The sequence below is a fragment of the Oratosquilla oratoria genome, chromosome 41, assembly GCF_046742065.1.
Source record: "Oratosquilla oratoria isolate Oo_2021 chromosome 41, ASM4674206v1, whole genome shotgun sequence".
In the NCBI taxonomy this organism is placed as follows: Eukaryota; Metazoa; Arthropoda; class Malacostraca; order Stomatopoda; family Squillidae; genus Oratosquilla; species Oratosquilla oratoria.
The window spans coordinates 28,669,760-28,686,378 of NC_134817.1; the positions used below are offsets into that span (position 1 = coordinate 28,669,760).

The following is a 16,619-nucleotide window of genomic DNA, read 5'->3' on the forward strand; positions in this document are numbered from 1 at the left end:
TGTTCACTTCCTGCTTTAGATTTTCGCTATTGTTATTATCATTAGTTTTCTTCTTTTCATTATCATTCTTCAGTTCATTTATGTCTCTTTTCATTTCTTTAATTTCGTTTGTAAGATCCAAGTTAGCTTTTCTCAGGTCAGAAATTTCATGGTTAGTCTTAGATAAACAATCAATTAAACCAATGACCTCTTTTCTTAAGTCCATGATTTCATTTTCCCACCGAGTCCTATTTTTGCTCATCTCTCTCTCTATCTCTAATAATCTACTTAAGTTCTTTCTTTCGTACTTACCAAACCCTAAGAAATCATTGTCATAACACGTGCTTTGTTGATTGTTTACATCGCGGTTCAGTGGATTGCCGCCAGATGGCTCTGATTCGCAACTGGCTTTCGAGTCGTTTTCATTCATTTTTGCTAATTTCGAGTTAACACAATTAACTAGCACTGCATAGATACCATTTCGGGCACTCACGTTCACTCCCCACCCCTACAGTACAAACCAGGTTTTCCTTTTTCGTCGTAAATCCTCGTCTTCTTGGTCGCGCGACGACAGCGACGACGGTCGGTGTTGCTAACAGCACTGTGTGTGTGTGTGTGTGTGTGTAAGAGGGAGAGAGCGGAAGATATCAGATAAGTTACCAGTCATATGCCCTGCAGTCTATACCTCACTGCTGCTGGTTGCCCAGAGAGGGAGGGAGGGAGGGAGAGAATGAGTTCAGCGGGGGAAAGCAAGCGCATATCTATCATTGTCACCTCCACCCTTCCCACTGCCCTACCACCCGAGCGTCCAGCTCTGAGAGAGAGAGAGAGAGGGTGGGGGGGGAGAGGGGGGGAGTGAGTGAGTGAGGGAGAGAATGAGTTCAGGGGGGGAAAGCAAGCGCATATCTATCTTTGTCACCTCCACCCTTCCCGCTGACCTACCACACGAGCATCCAGCTCTGAGAGAGAGAGAGAGGGTGGGGGGGAGAGGGAGGGAGGGAGGGAGAGAGAGAGAGAGAGAGAGGGAGGAGCGAAAGAGAGAGAGAGAGAGAAGAGGGAAGGAGAGAGAGAGCTTTACCTAATGAGACTTCCTCATTTTAGATAGAAGGCGGGGCATATTGTAGCTCATTATCGTGATTTGTGGGAACAAGGATGGTGGGAGGAGCAACAGAATCCCAAGTACAGCATACGGAATCTTTACTTACTACCAGTACAATATACAAGATAACGCAACAAGAGCGGAAACAAAATTAAATCATGACGCCTACGTGTGCGGCACCGTATATGCTGTTGGGCTCTCATGACGCCTATGTATGTGGCACCGTATGGAAGGGGTTAATGCCTTATCTACCACCCTTCCATCCACCACCCTCTTCTATATGTACTTATGCTTGACTTTCTTCCTAAACACTGTATTTGCTATCATCACCTCTCTTTCTAGACACATCTCCATCAACTCTCCACTACAATTTTTTTGAGGAACTCCACACTTCCCAACCACTCCATCTATTGGTTCATTTCCTACCCTTACATTAAGATCTCCCAATACCACTACATTGGCATTTCTCCCTAAACTCTCTACACTCATTTAAATCTACCCAAAAAGCCTCTTTTTCCCCTACACTCTATCCACTCACTTAAATCTATCCAAAAAGCCTCCCTTTTCTCTACTGTTCTCACTACCATGCCCATATGCATGTACAAAGATCCACATCTGCCTCCCCAATTTCACCTTCATCCACATCAACCTTGAAGAAACTTCCTTCCACTCCACCACACACTATTTCTTCACTTACTAGTATAGCCACCCCTTCTCTCCCTTGTCCTCTCTTTCCTCCAGACACCCTCCCAACTACACTCCCAAACTCAAACTTGCCCCTCCCTTTCAACTTAAGTTTCACTCAATGCCAATAATCCATCTTCTCACAAATATACTGCCTATCTCTTCCCTTCTACTCTTATCTGTACCACACCCACACCCATTAAAAAACCCAAACCTTAGGGTTCTGTTTGGAAAACTCCACCCAAATAGAGTAAGAAATGAGAAGGTGAGTAATTGAGCAAGGGCAGAAAGGGAGCTGGCAGATGGGGCTGATGAAAGCTTATTGGGATGGTTTGGACACATGGAAAGAATGAGTGATGAAAGATTAGCAAAAGAGGTGTAGAAAGCAGAGATGGATGGAGTGAACTTGAGGGATGACCAAAGATGAGATGGATGAATAGGGTGAAAGGGGCTATGAGCCTGTTGACCAAGGAAGAGAGAAAGCTGGGGATAGTGGTGAGTGGAGGATGGTTGTGTATGGATATTTTGATGCAGCTCAAATGGAATTCTCCTCATCTTCTCTATTTTCCATATGAGGGGATGGGGAGGGAAATCACTGTGAAGTAAAGCAGCCCTGCCGGGGATGTGCTGTGTCTTGCTGGATTTGCTTCTGACCCAGGCAGTGGACAGGAGACAGGGATGACCTTTCATCCACAAGGAGCTATGATAAGTGGGACACAAGGGTGGTGACTGGAAATGGAATGGGTGGGAGTAGGTGCATGCCTTTGATTTTGCTACCTCCCTTACATGGGGGAAGAACCCTTTGGTATATTGATAGAATGAAAAATGAATGAATGAAAAACTCTTAGAAAAATTAATATGCTTTTATGAATGCTAATTCTGCTAATTCTAGAACTTGTCCTTACCACCGGCTGATCCACCCTGAAGAAGGCCATATGTGCAGGACGGTTGAGAAGGTTGGTAAAGGCTTGGAAGGCATCCCCCTCCTCCATGTTGAGCAGGAGTGTGGCGGCCAAGAAGGACATGCCCTGCACATAGCCGACATCAGGACGGTAGCACACATAAGCACCCAGGATGTTGTGCAGAGGATCATGAAATGGACCACCCTGTTGTATATAAGGAAAACATGCATCAAAATGGAGGTCATTCAACACTTCACCACAAAGAAAAGGATAATAAAGGAGTACATCAACACAGAAGCTGTATAAAAAAAATAATAGTATGAAAGAGAATCTGTATATGAACCTTTTCATTAGAATGATTAATCAATCCATTGCCCCAGTTCTCTTTTTCAAGAGAAACACAACCTCACAGAAATAGGCCATGGCCACTGGTTTAGCCATTGTTACTCATGATAAAGGCAGATAAGTATATGGATGAAAGATAAGACTTCAGAGAAAAAACTCATTTGCATAGCATACCTTTTGAAAAATACAGAGCTGTGGGAATGTACGTGAAACATCCAACTTGATGAGGTCAATGGTCGCTTCATGATCCCCTGTTTCACTTGCAAGGTCATCCTGACTTGCAACACTTCCACACTCACTAAGACTAACTAGCTTTTCTTTAGACCTGCCAATAAAATATATCTCATGTGTACTTGTAGGCAAATTACTGAATAACCTCATTTTACAACTCAATCACTTGATGGAAATAAGGTGCCAGCACCTTAGGGTTGCACCTATGGGTGGAGATAGGGTGCTGATGAGATATGAAGACAATCAACAAGTAGATGGTATTCTCCAACAATTATCTCACAAAACCACCATAACCAGGTACTCATCACTATGCCAAGTAAATGTTATAAACACAAACATCACATTAAGAAATCTGAATCAAATCATAACACCTCATGCTTACCTCTGTAAACAAATATTGTACAACTGGGGTGTTATATTGAGTTCATTGCGAATGGACAGCCTCCAGATCTTTCCACGTACACATGAAGGAAGACCCTGCCACCACAAGTCCTGACATCTTTTGTGACTATGCCTAGGAAACAAGTATTATATTATCAAACTATGATGTAATTTATAGCTAATCAAATTTCTTTCAGATATACATATCATGTTGTCCATTACCCATAAAAATAAATACTCAAAAACATGAAATTCTGAAGAGTTAGTATATTGCAACCTGACACAATGTACTGTGGGCAGTCCTTACTACAGTGGGAAACCTTTGGGATGACCCTTGCAGATAACAGGACCATAATCCAGCATAGTAGCTATACAATAGCTGCTAAGAACACCCAAACATACTCAGACAATGACTTAGAAATAACAGAATGGAGGCCTCCCCCTAGAAATTATAGGTAATCTTAATCACTCCAGATACTGTATTTTTCAGTGTAAGAGTTGCAGCTTTTTTTTACCTGGAAATGGCCTGAAAATGAGAGGTGTGCCTCATGTATGGGTTTTGACCATCATCAATCCCGTGAAGATTTTGATGAATGGTATATATTATCAAATCAAAATATTTCTTAGAAATGCCTATGAAAAGGACAGACTAGCATATTTACTGACAAGTATCACTAGCCCAGGCCTTGAGTTTCATAAGCTGGAACTGGTGGATGAACTGAAGAAGTTATTCCTATAGGGGTTATGAAGAGCAGTCAGCTACTCCATGATTAAGACAGGAAGTACAGGAGACAGTATAGTGAGGCTTGATGCTGGCTGAATCAAGATTCATTAAGCACGGGATACTGAGCCTTGATGCTGGCTGAATGAAGATTCATTAGGCACAGATGTCAGGAACAACTGTTTACTGCCATCTCAGTGCAAATGAGTCATTAGGAGGCAGATGTACAATAACTTCTCAATAACTTCTCTAAGGGGAAAATTCTTGAAGACATTTGGGAAACACTAGGAGATTGGTCAGTGTTTGTCAAAATGACGAGTAGTAATCTATGTAGTATTCAGATGACAATTGTAGCACTTTCTCAGCTCTGTTCAGGACTCTTCTTTTGTTTCTCTCTGTCTCTGTTTTCACTTGACCATCACCACAAGAACACTGACCCGGCGAGAGGTAGAGAAGCACAAGTTGATGGCGCCCATGAGGCCGTCAGCCCTGTGGTACAAGAGGACTTCCAACTATGAGAAGTTTGCCACAGGAATGTGCCTCTCCAGGGTGCAAGAAGTGATCCTACATTGACTTAGGCTAGGGTATCGATGTTTCTGGGAGATTGCGGGACACCAAGAGGACTGCCAACACTGCGGCACGGTGGGGGCCAATACGCTGGTCCACTACTTGACTACCTGTCCAGCGTCTACATTTCTTCGAGCGGGTCCTGCCACTTCACTGGAGGGTCTAGTGAGGAGGCTGTTGGGCGCGATCAACCCATACCGGCTTCGGCGCCTAACGGAAGTATCACCTCCTAGATAATGCCCCCCATTTTTTTCTTTTCCTTTATGAATACACACTGAATATATAGCCTATATACAACAAGCATATCCGCTCACCATGACTCTTTTTCTTTCTTTACAGCAAAGACGACTGGCCGTCCTTACCTGGGATCCCGGAAGGCATGGACTGAGACAAGACGACACACATCAGACCGGGAGACAGAAGAATACCGAAGATGAACTTCTTAGGAAGTAGCGGGTTGTGACCCGCGCAAGTTTTCTTTTGTAAATACTTGCAATCAATAAAAAAAAAAAATAAAAAATAAAATAAATAAAATAAAAATCTGTTTTCACTGTCCGTCAGCTGCCTTATGTATCACTGCGAATAAGTCAATCGTTTTGATACCTGCCTAAATGCTGATAGTTTGGGTTTCTAGTCAATGAGCAGCTAGTGCACCATATTCATCAGTGAGGAAATACATACTTGGCCTATAAATACCAGGGTTTGGGACCTGAGTCAGCATATTATCATGAAGTCTACAAGCATCACAACTTAAGAATCAAGAACAGTTCAAGAATTAACAAAAATGAAGTCAAAGAATCAACAACAAAGAACAAGTTAAGAATAAACTGAAGAAGAGCTCAACAACAAGTCATGAATCAACAGAAGAACAGCTCAAGAACAAGACAAAACCCAAGAACACTCAAGATGGCTCCCATGACCAAGAAGAAGCTAAATGAATATGATGTTGTGTTAAAGTTAAGTCAATCAGTTTCACAGGTGAGTATGGTAGATCAATCTCTTTATTATTCAGAATTTCCCAAACAATAGTGTGCATCCTTACATAGTGTCCCACTTAGGTATAATTTCGTTGTTCCAGACAGCCACAGCACTAGAAACTTGCTCCTCTTGCTTCAGCTGGGCCACCTGTGCTTTACGGCGAGCCTTTGCTTCCTTTTGTTCTGTTGGACAAATAGCAAACATTGTAGTAAAAAGGCTGGCTAAGAATAAAATTAATCATCATAATATAAATAACAAGGCTACAAAAGTAACCTTAGCTGGAAAAAGTATCTTAGAAGTGTTTACTATATGTAGTATTGAGACAAAGCACTAGCAAATTATTTCTGTATTGCATGAGAACTCGAGGAAAAATAATGGAACGTATGCACATATACGAGGGGCGTTCAATAAGTAATGCCCCTTACCCCCTTCCAGTTGTCCAATCTAGCTGAAATTTTGCATGTGCAGTGATTTATATCTCTATGGGTTATGTGGAAAATAAGAGCTTAGAACTAATTGTGGTTTTTTATTTACAGGTGTTTGAACCGAGTCAGGTGTGAAATGGAGCCTGTTGAATGCCAAGCTGTGATCCGGTTTATATATTTGAAAGGACGCACACCACTGGAGACTTTTGATGAAATGAAAGAAACTTATGGTGATGATGCCCCATCCTATGACCTTGTAAAACGCTGGCATCATGAATTCAAATATGGCCGGAACTCTGTGGAAACAGCTCCCAGACCTGGTCGCCCCTTCTGCCATTGATGAGGCATCTGTCCGTCAAGTTGAGGCTGCCATTTTGGAAGATCGACGCATTACTATTCGCCAAATAGCCCAAGAGGTCAAGATTAGTACAGGTTCTGTAGAAACAGTCATTCATGATCATTTGTATATGCATAAGGTGTCTGCCAGATGGATCCCCAGGTTGCTCACACCTTTCCAGAAGCAAGAACGCGTCGTGTGCTCGAGGATGAATTTGGAGATGTGCCAAGAAGATGAGTCAAAGTTTTTCAAAAGACTGATTACACAGGATGAAACCTGGGTCCATCACTATGATCCAGAGACCAAAGCCCAGTCAATGCAGTGGAAGCACTTAGATTCACCACCTCCAAAGAAGGCAAGGGTGCAGCCCTCCGCTGGCAAGGTCATGCTCACAGTCTTCTGGGACCAGGATGGAGTAGTGATGACAGATTTCCTGGCAAAGGGTACCACAATTACAGGAGCCTATTATGCTTCACTTTTGAGGAAATTAAGAGAAACTATCAAAATCAAAAGGCGGGGTAAGATCAGCAAAGGTGTCCTCCTCCTGCAGGACAACGCTCCGGTCCACAACTCACATGTGCCACAACCAAAATTCTCCTCCCTGCCACAGATAACACTACAGAAATCCAATCCATTCGAATCCGCAGAGGTAACAAATCAACACTGACAATAGTTAACATGTACATTCCCCCCCAATCATCCCCCACAGTTCCAAACACCTTCAGGCCTCAATTTAGCCAACTAGCCTCAATCCCCAACCTGATCATGGGTGGTGACTTCAACGCCAAGTGGTCTGCCTGGTATATCGACAACCCTGACACAGACAGAGGGCTTGATATACAGACTCAGTTTGACTCATTGACTATCATGAACAACACACATAATCATACACATATCCCACACCAAGCCCTATACACTCCCTCCCTGCTCCCCCTGCCTAACCCCAACAACATCATGGAGAGTGGTCGGAACCCTTGGTTCTGACCACCTTCCAATCATCATCACCACCAAAACAAGATGCACCCCAGTTGGCCACAGACACACATACACCAATTACAAGAGAGCTAACTGGGAAGCTTTTACTGAAGAGACAGAACAACATTTTGAAACAATTAACAGTACACCAATCACAAACATAAACAATGCTGTGCACACTTTTAATACAATCATACAAAACGCAGACAAGAGATACATCCCTAGAGGCAACAGAAAATCACACAACCCCAACTTCACACCAGAAATCCAAGGCCTCATCAGACAACAAGACACACTTAAACACAATACCCCCACACCTATCCCTCAAAAAATAGCAGACCAAATACAAACACTAAACACTGTGATTGCCAATAAAATACACGAACAAAAAACACAAAATTGTCAAAACTTTATCAATTCACTTGATCACAAAACAAACACCAGCAAATTATACAAAACACTCAACAGCATTACACTATCCAACAGTAACACAACACGCTCTCACGCAGCAATAATCACAACAACAGACAATCTACCTTCAAACAGACAAGCAAACTCTCATAAATCATTTTGCACAGACAAGCCATCTCACTTCTCACCCTGACGACCGACGCACTATTCGACGTAAGAAAGACTTTCCCACAGACTCAAACTATACACCCTTCATAGACAGTCAGACAAAACACGTAATACATAATCTCAAGCACTCATCTGCCTGTGGCCCTGATAACATAAGTAACATCCACCTAAATCACATTGGACCACAAGGTGTACACGCACTCACAAACATTGCAAACTACAGCTATTCACACACCACTATACCCGACATCTCAAAGCATGGTAAAATAATCACCATTCCAAAACCGAACAAAGACCCAACAATCCCAACATTGCACCACCCAATCACACTTCTCTGCACCCCCTCTAAAGTCATTGAACGCCTAATACTTAAACTTGTCACACCACATATTCCCCTTGCTGACTCACAACACGGTTTTAGGCCACTACACTCCACAAACACTCTTCTGATAAACCTCACACAAAGAATTTTAGAGGGCATCAATTCAGATCGGCCCCACCACAGAACACTTCTTATAACATTTGACATTAGTAAAGCTTTTGATGCTATCTCCCGCCACAACCTAACAAATAAAATATATAACACAGACATGCACAATAACACCAAAAGATGGGTGGCCAATTATCTGGCAGGTAGGAATGTTTACGTGTCATATAATGGCCAATCATCGCACATCAGAAACATTAAGAATGGAGTACCACAGGGCTCTGTTCTATCCCCCCCGCTCTTTAATCTATACATGCATGACTTACCCACACCAGACACCTCAGAAATACAAATTTCTTCCTACGGAGACGACATAACAATCACATGCACACATTGTAACACAGACAAAGCTGCAGAAATAATCCAGCCATACCTTGATACACTCAACACATGGTTCATCACAAACACTCAAAATAGCTCCAACCAAATCTACAGCAACACTTCTCACCAACTGGACAAAAGAGGGGATCGGTGCCATCTGCGTAGAGCTGATGGCCAGGGGTAGATGCTGCTGTTTGGCCCCCAACTCTTGGGGTTGGGGGGTGGTCCCACGACGTAGACGTTGCAGCTCCAGGACCGTAAGAAAGACTTTCCCACAGACTCAGACTATACACCCTTCATAGACAGTCAGACAAAACTCATATTACATAGTCTCAAGCACTCATCTGCCTGTGGCCCTGATAACATAAGCAACATACACCTAAAACACATTGGACCACAAGGTATACACGCACTCACAAACATTGCAAACTACAGCTATTCACACAACACAATACCCGACATCTGGAAGCATGGTAAAATAATCACCATTCCAAAACCGAACAAAGACCCAACAATCCCAACATCGCACCGCCCAATCACACTTCTCTGCACCCCCTCTAAAGTCATTGAACGCCTAATACTTAAACTTGTCACACCATATATTCCCCTTGCTGACTCACAACACGGTTTTAGGCCACTACACTCCACAAACACTCTTCTGACAAACCTCACACAAAGAATTTTAGATGGCATCAATTCAGATAGGCCCCACCACAGAACACTTCTTATAACATTGGACATTAGTAAAGCTTTTGATGCTATCCCCCGCCACAACCTAACAAATAAAATATATAACACAGACATGCACAATAACACCAAAAGATGGCTGGCCAATTATCTGGCAGGCAGGAATGCTCATGTGTCATATAATGGCCAATCATCGCACATCAGAAACATTAAGAACGGAGTACCACAGGGCTCGGTTCTATCCCCCACATTATTTAATCTATACATGCATGACTTACCCACGCCAGACACCTCAGAAATACAAATCTCTTCCTACGCAGACGACATAACAATCACATGCACACATCGTAACACAGACAAAGCTGCAGAAATAATCCAGCCTTACCTTGACACACTCAACACATGGTTCATCACAAACAGACTCAAAATAGCTCCAACCAAATCTACAGCAACACTTCTCACCAACTGGACAAAAGAACACAAATACATACCTCATCTCTACATCAACAACACTCTAATACCACACACAAACACACCGAAAATTCTTGGTGTAACATACGATACATCCATGTCTTTCAAACAACACCTCAAAAACATAAAAAACAAATGCACACCTAGACTTAACACACTTAAGTCAATCACTGGAACAACATTTGGACAAAACAAAGAAACTAATATAACAATATACAAACAATGCATACGCTCAGTGATGAATTATGCGAGTCCTGCATGGGCTCCTAATCTCAGTGAGACACACCACAACACCCTTCAAATCATACAAAACAAAGCCCTAAAAACAATTACAGGCTGCACAAATACATCACCTACAGACCATTTACACCATGAAACAAAAGTCCTCAAAGTCAAGGACCACCTCGACATGAGAGGCACACAAACACTTGCTGCAGCCACCACAAACACATCACACCCGCTACACTACATAGCAGAACACCCACACACACCAAGAAACATTAAAACTACACCCAAAGACCTTTATTACACACAGATACTCTCTTCTCTTCCTCCACAACCACCAAATACCAGCCTCCGGAAACATATTCATAATCATATCACTCACCGCTCCATTAACACACTGAAAGACAACACACTGCTGCATGCCAGACCCCCTGATATCCACCCTTCTGAATCCTCTCTCCCACGTAAGGACAGAGTCCACTTGGCCAGACTGCGATGCGGTCACCACCCAGCACTTCTACCAGAAGAGGCTGGACGACCGTGTTGTGAACAGCTGCCCAGGATGTAACACTTCACCCCATACCATACAACACATAATGGAAGACTGCATTATACACAATCATGCACGCAAACAACACAACATACACTCTATAAACGATTTGTGGGAAAACCCAGTTTCGGCTGTGGCCTTCCTTGGGGAGACGGGACTGCTCGGACAGACAGTCTAGGGAACGACAACAACAACAACAACAACAACTGGACAATAGAACACAAATACATACCTCATCTCTACATCAACAACACTCTAATACCACACACAAACACACCGAAAATTCTTGGTGTAACATACGATACATCCATGTCTTTCAAACAACACATCACAAACATAAAAAACAAATGCACACCTAGACTTAATGCACTTAAGTCAATCGCTGGAACAACATTTGGACAAAACAAAGAAACTAATACAACAATATACAAACAATGCATATGCTCAGTGATGAATTATGCAAGTCCTGCATGGGCTCCTAATCTCAGTGAGACACACCACAACACCCTTCAAATCATACAAAACAAAGCCCTAAAAACAATTACAGGCTGCACAAATGCAACACCTACAGACCATTTACACCATGAAACAAAAGTCCTCAAAGTCAAGGACCACCTCGACATGAGAGGCACACAAACACTTGCCGCAGCCACCACAAACACATCACACCCGCTACACTACAAAACAGAACACCCACACACACCAAGGAACATTAAAACAACACCCAAAGACCTGTATCACACACAGATACTCTCTTCTCTTCCTCCACAACCACCAAATACCAGCCTCCGGAAACATATTCATAATCATATCACTCACCGCTCCTTTAACACATTGAAAGACAACACACTGCTGCATGCCAGACCCCCTGATATCCACCCTTCTGAATCCTCTCTCCCACGAAAGGACAGAGTCCACTTGGCCAGACTGTGGTGCAGCCACCACCCAGCACTTCTAAGCTACCAGAAGAGGCTGGATGACTGCATTGTGAACAGCTGCCCAGGATGTAACACTTCACCCCATACCATACAACACATATTGGAAGACTGCATTATACACAATCATGCACGCAAACAACACAACATACACTCTATAAAGGATTTGTGGGAAAACCCAGTTTCGGCTGTGGCATTCCTTGGGGTGACGGGACTGCTCGGACAGACAGTCTAGGGAATGACAACAACAACAACTCGCATGTCGCCGGATCAGATGCACGGGCGTGTGGCTATGAAATTCTCCCCCGTCCCCCCTACTCTCCTGACCTTGCACCCTCTAACTTTCACCTTTTCCCAGCCATGAAGTTGTTTTTGAAAGGAAAGCATTTCCTAGATGCTGCTGCCTTGATTTCTGAAGTCACGTCGTGGTTGGAGGACCAAACTGGGGTGTTCTACAAAAACAGTCTCCAGAGCTGCATCAAACAATGGGAGAAATGTGTAACTCTGGGTGGTTCCTATGTAGAGAAAGACTAATGAATGTGCCAAATTTCGTTGCTCTGTTGCTATGGGAAATGGGTGAGGGTGCATTACTTATTGAATGTCTCTCGTATATGAACTGTATGCTTGACTCAAAGTAATACATCACCTGACCACAAGAAGATTTTCTTTACTTCAACACACTGACCAGACAAATACATATCAAACTAAATATAGTTGCAAAATAATTATCATACAGTAAAAAAGACCAGAGAAAATATTGTATGCACCCAGGCCAGATAAAAAACAATATAATATATATATATATATATATACATACATACAGTAGAAGCCCGATTCAACTAATCTCAATTTAGCGGAAGCTGAAATTAGCGAACTGCAAATAGCAATAACGAAAATGCTCAACTTAGCGGAAATGGTCCGCTAAGTTGACCATTTTCCGCTAGCTGGCCAGACGCGCGTCTACGGAAATAGCTCAATTTAGCGGGAACGGTAAGCTAAGTTGAGCATTTTCCGTCAACCGGCCACATGCATGTCTCAGAGTCCAAAATTTATAATTTAGTACTTTGGAGGTATATAAATATATATATATATATATATATATATATATATATATATATATATACAATAATATATAATTCAGTATATGTATAAAGTATAATTGTAGCAGAAATATATTCAAGTAGAAATAGACGGTATAATAGGAAAACAAAATAATGAAACAGTAAGTTGATGGGAAAATTCAAAATCAGTATGCGAGAGTAATCACCACGAAAAACACTTCTATAACAACGAACTACGTTTTCTGCAACAACACAATAATGCTCACTATCCAAAAACCAACTGCCCAGTCCTATTAATCGCTAGAATTATGTACATCGAACCAAACACGAAGCTATGACTAATATTCCGCGAAATTCACAGACAGCTCATATCATTGTTACACGACACACACACACACGTTGCAACAAATTACTGCACATTGCTGTTCATTTGCAATTCATGATTGTGCTGCCTATAATTCACTTACAATAATATATATACTGTACGTGTGTGTGTGTACACTAGGGAATTTTTAGGTACGTATCATTTTTATAATCCGCTCTGGCAACACTGTTACACCAATGCTCACTCGCTCAATATAACGGAAAATTCAATTTAGCGGACTGGACCTTGGCTGAATTAGTTTGTTAAATCGGGCTTCTACTGTATATATATATATATATTATATTGTTTCTTATCTGGCCTGGGTGCATACTATACTTTCTCTGGTCTCTTTTACTGTATGATAATTATTTTGCAACTATATTTAGTTTGATATGTATTTGATATATATATATATATATATATCCCTTCCTAGTGCAGCATGAGGACCTCCCTTAGTATGTATGTATTATGGATCCCTTTCTAGTGCAGCATGAGGACCTCCCTTAGTAGGAAGCTCACAAATATAATGACAAAGTATAACTCATGGTGGTGGGGGGAATGGATGCCTTTGGGGGTTGAGGAATGTAATGAGAAATAGACATTTGAGAATGGATGCTAAGAGGATATTGTAAGAAGGAGTGATTTGCTGGCAGTGCTGTGTGGGGTGGGAGCATGGAGCATAGGAGGGAAAGAGAGGAGGAGTTTGAACGTGTTTGAGATGGGGTGCCTGAGGAGTGTGGTGGGGGTTGCTGGGCTGGATGGAGTGGGAGGTGGGGTTGATGAAAGAGTTTTGGGATGGTTCGGATGCATGGAGGGAGTGAGTGAGGGGGGGCTGGTGGGGGAAGGTGTGGAGGGCAGGGGTGGGGGGTGAGCATTGGGGTTTGACCTGGGGTGGGGTGAGTGGATGGGGTGGGGGGCATTGGGAGGGAGGGGAGTGTCTGTTTGGGGGGGGGGGGCAGGAGAGGATAGAAGATAGGGGTGGATGGAGAATGGTTGTGTATGGATGATACTGTGATGCATGAGGGGGAGTGGATGTGGGATGGGGGGTGAGGGAGTATGTGTGAGAAATAAACTGATGCAGCCCAAAGGGATTTCTCCCCATCTTCTCCTTTTCTACATGAAAGGGACAAAGGGGGGTATCAATTTAATGAAGCAGCCTTGCTGTGGATGTGCTGTGTCTTGCAACATTGCTTCTTACCCAGGACAGTGGGCAAGATGCAGGGATGATCCATCATCCAGGAGGTGCCAAGATAAGAGGGAGGGACGAGGGTGGAGGGGAGTGGAGTATGTTAGGAATGGAATGGGTGGGAGTGGTTTATATACCTTTGTTTTTTGGATATCTCCCTTATAAGGGGGAAAAAGCCTTTAGTATATGTATGTATGTATAACTCATGAGCTAAGAGTGAGTTTATGAATACCCCCAGATGTGAGGGTGAGTACTGTGTATCATAAGCAAATACACATATATCTTAGGACCTGATGGTTGCAGCTTAACAGAAAAACAATGCATTCTTAACAGGATGGAAAAAACAGCAAAGAAAGAAATGTAAGGGGGGAGTAATCCTCAGCAGAGTAAGTGTGAACCATAATATTTACTTCAGAGGAAGAGGGCAATTCAGCCATCAAAATAGTCTACCAAAGATTTATGTTTAGATTCCATTTATTCTATCTATATATCAATAGGCTTCTTCCCCTTCTTCTGACCTAGTTATGAACCAAAAGGTCTCCTCCTTGACATGCTCCTCCTTTGTAATAAGGGAGGTAGCCAACCTAGGCATATACCCATCCCCCCATACCACTCCCATTTCCCTATTATCTTAGCTCCTTGTGGATGAAGGATCATCCCTGTCAACTGCCTAGGTCAGGAACAATGCAATGAGGTACAGCATATCTAAAGCAGGGCCAGGCACTTCATTTACATGGCAACACTCTCTTCATCCCCTCATCCCTTGTTTAAGTTCAAAAGGTAGATACAGTGTTTTTATGTCAAGGCTACATTTTTGCAAGTTGACTAGATAGACCTGAAAATTTCTATTTTCCTCTAAATTCAAGATGGCTACTACACTACTACCTGTAATTAAATCATGAAAGCAGGATAACTATAAATTCACTGGCTTGTAATTCAAAATCTTTAAATCACTAATGGCAAGCCAATCTCACTAATGTCTATATCTTGACCTGAACAAATATACATTCACATTTAAAATACAATAACACAATCAATGCCAAAAATGGAAGAATGACCTACTCCTATTTCATGTTCTTATATAAGTATGATCTGACTTTTACTCAGTCCAGCTCTTGTCATAAGTAGTACCTTTCTTCTTGGCAGCAGTAACCATCTCCTGATACTCTTGATCATGCTTCTGTTGTTCCTTTGTTGTTTTGGCAGGAAGACTGGATGGTCTGTTTTCCATTATGAGTCCAACAGTTCCTGCCTCCAAGTCCGAATTGCGCACCTGCTGCAAGAAAATCATAAATTCCTTGACACATATTTAACAAAATGTACAATATAAGACCTTAGCAATATCTATAGTTTCAAACAGTACATCAAGTACTACACTCATAAAAATTATGAGTATGTATGTATCAAAGGTCTTTTCTCTCTTACAGTGGGGTGGCTGAATCAAAGCACACACCCACATCATAAACAAATAAAACCCATTCAACCATCCTTCCCATCTAGTCATACTATGTTCATAAAACAGTATTTCTAGAAGTGATTACAACAAGCCCTGTACTCCTTTTTTCAACAAGTAAAAGAGTATTACTGTACTTGTGAATTCTATTTTGGTTAACACCAGAAATCCCAGCTAAGAGAAAAGCCTTTGGTATATGTATGTATGTATCATAACATGTTTGAAAAACCAGGGCCTTGATAATACTAGAGTACTGGAGTTTTCTTGAACTTCCATATCCTTTATTTTGCATTCTTAGGAACTAAATTGAATCCTCACCTCCACTGTTCTGTTCCCTTTCAGTGCCCCTCGAGAGAAGATTCTCCATCCTGGAGCTGAGCTTGAAGGAGAATGGGAAGATGATGCAGATGATGAGGACTCCTGGTCTGAGGGAGCTTGGGATCCACTTTGGGACTCTTTTACTGCCTTTGATTGAGGAATACCCAGTATTGATCCATCTTTGTTACGCCATGCAAATAAGTTTCTGAAACATGTGATACATTTTCACTTTTTATCTATACTGTATTTCAAATAAGAAACCAGAATTACAAAATACTATTCAACATACTGAAACATTTCCAGTCAAAACACATTTAATGTTGTCCTTCTACAAGAACTTGAGAAATTTTAAGTTTGT

At 42.1% G+C, this 16,619-nt stretch overlaps 1 protein-coding gene across 4 annotated transcripts in view; it reads right to left on the reverse strand.

Moving 5' to 3' along the window:
* LOC143021084 (TBC1 domain family member 12-like) overlaps positions 1-16,619 on the reverse strand; it is a 40,648-nt gene that overhangs the window by 13,027 nt on the left and 11,002 nt on the right. For 3 of the 4 annotated variants that reach the window (XM_076178347.1, XM_076178348.1, XM_076178350.1), the window contains exons 4-9: positions 16,262-16,466; positions 15,622-15,766; positions 5,952-6,069; positions 3,623-3,754; positions 3,184-3,334; positions 2,668-2,868 (exon numbers count right to left, since the gene is read on the reverse strand). In XM_076178347.1, the coding sequence (XP_076034462.1) occupies positions 2,668-2,868; positions 3,184-3,334; positions 3,623-3,754; positions 5,952-6,069; positions 15,622-15,766; positions 16,262-16,466 (952 nt within the window). The remainder of the gene's footprint in view (positions 1-2,667; positions 2,869-3,183; positions 3,335-3,622; positions 3,755-5,951; positions 6,070-15,621; positions 15,767-16,261; positions 16,467-16,619) is intronic. The other variant, XM_076178349.1, reaches the window with a different exon arrangement.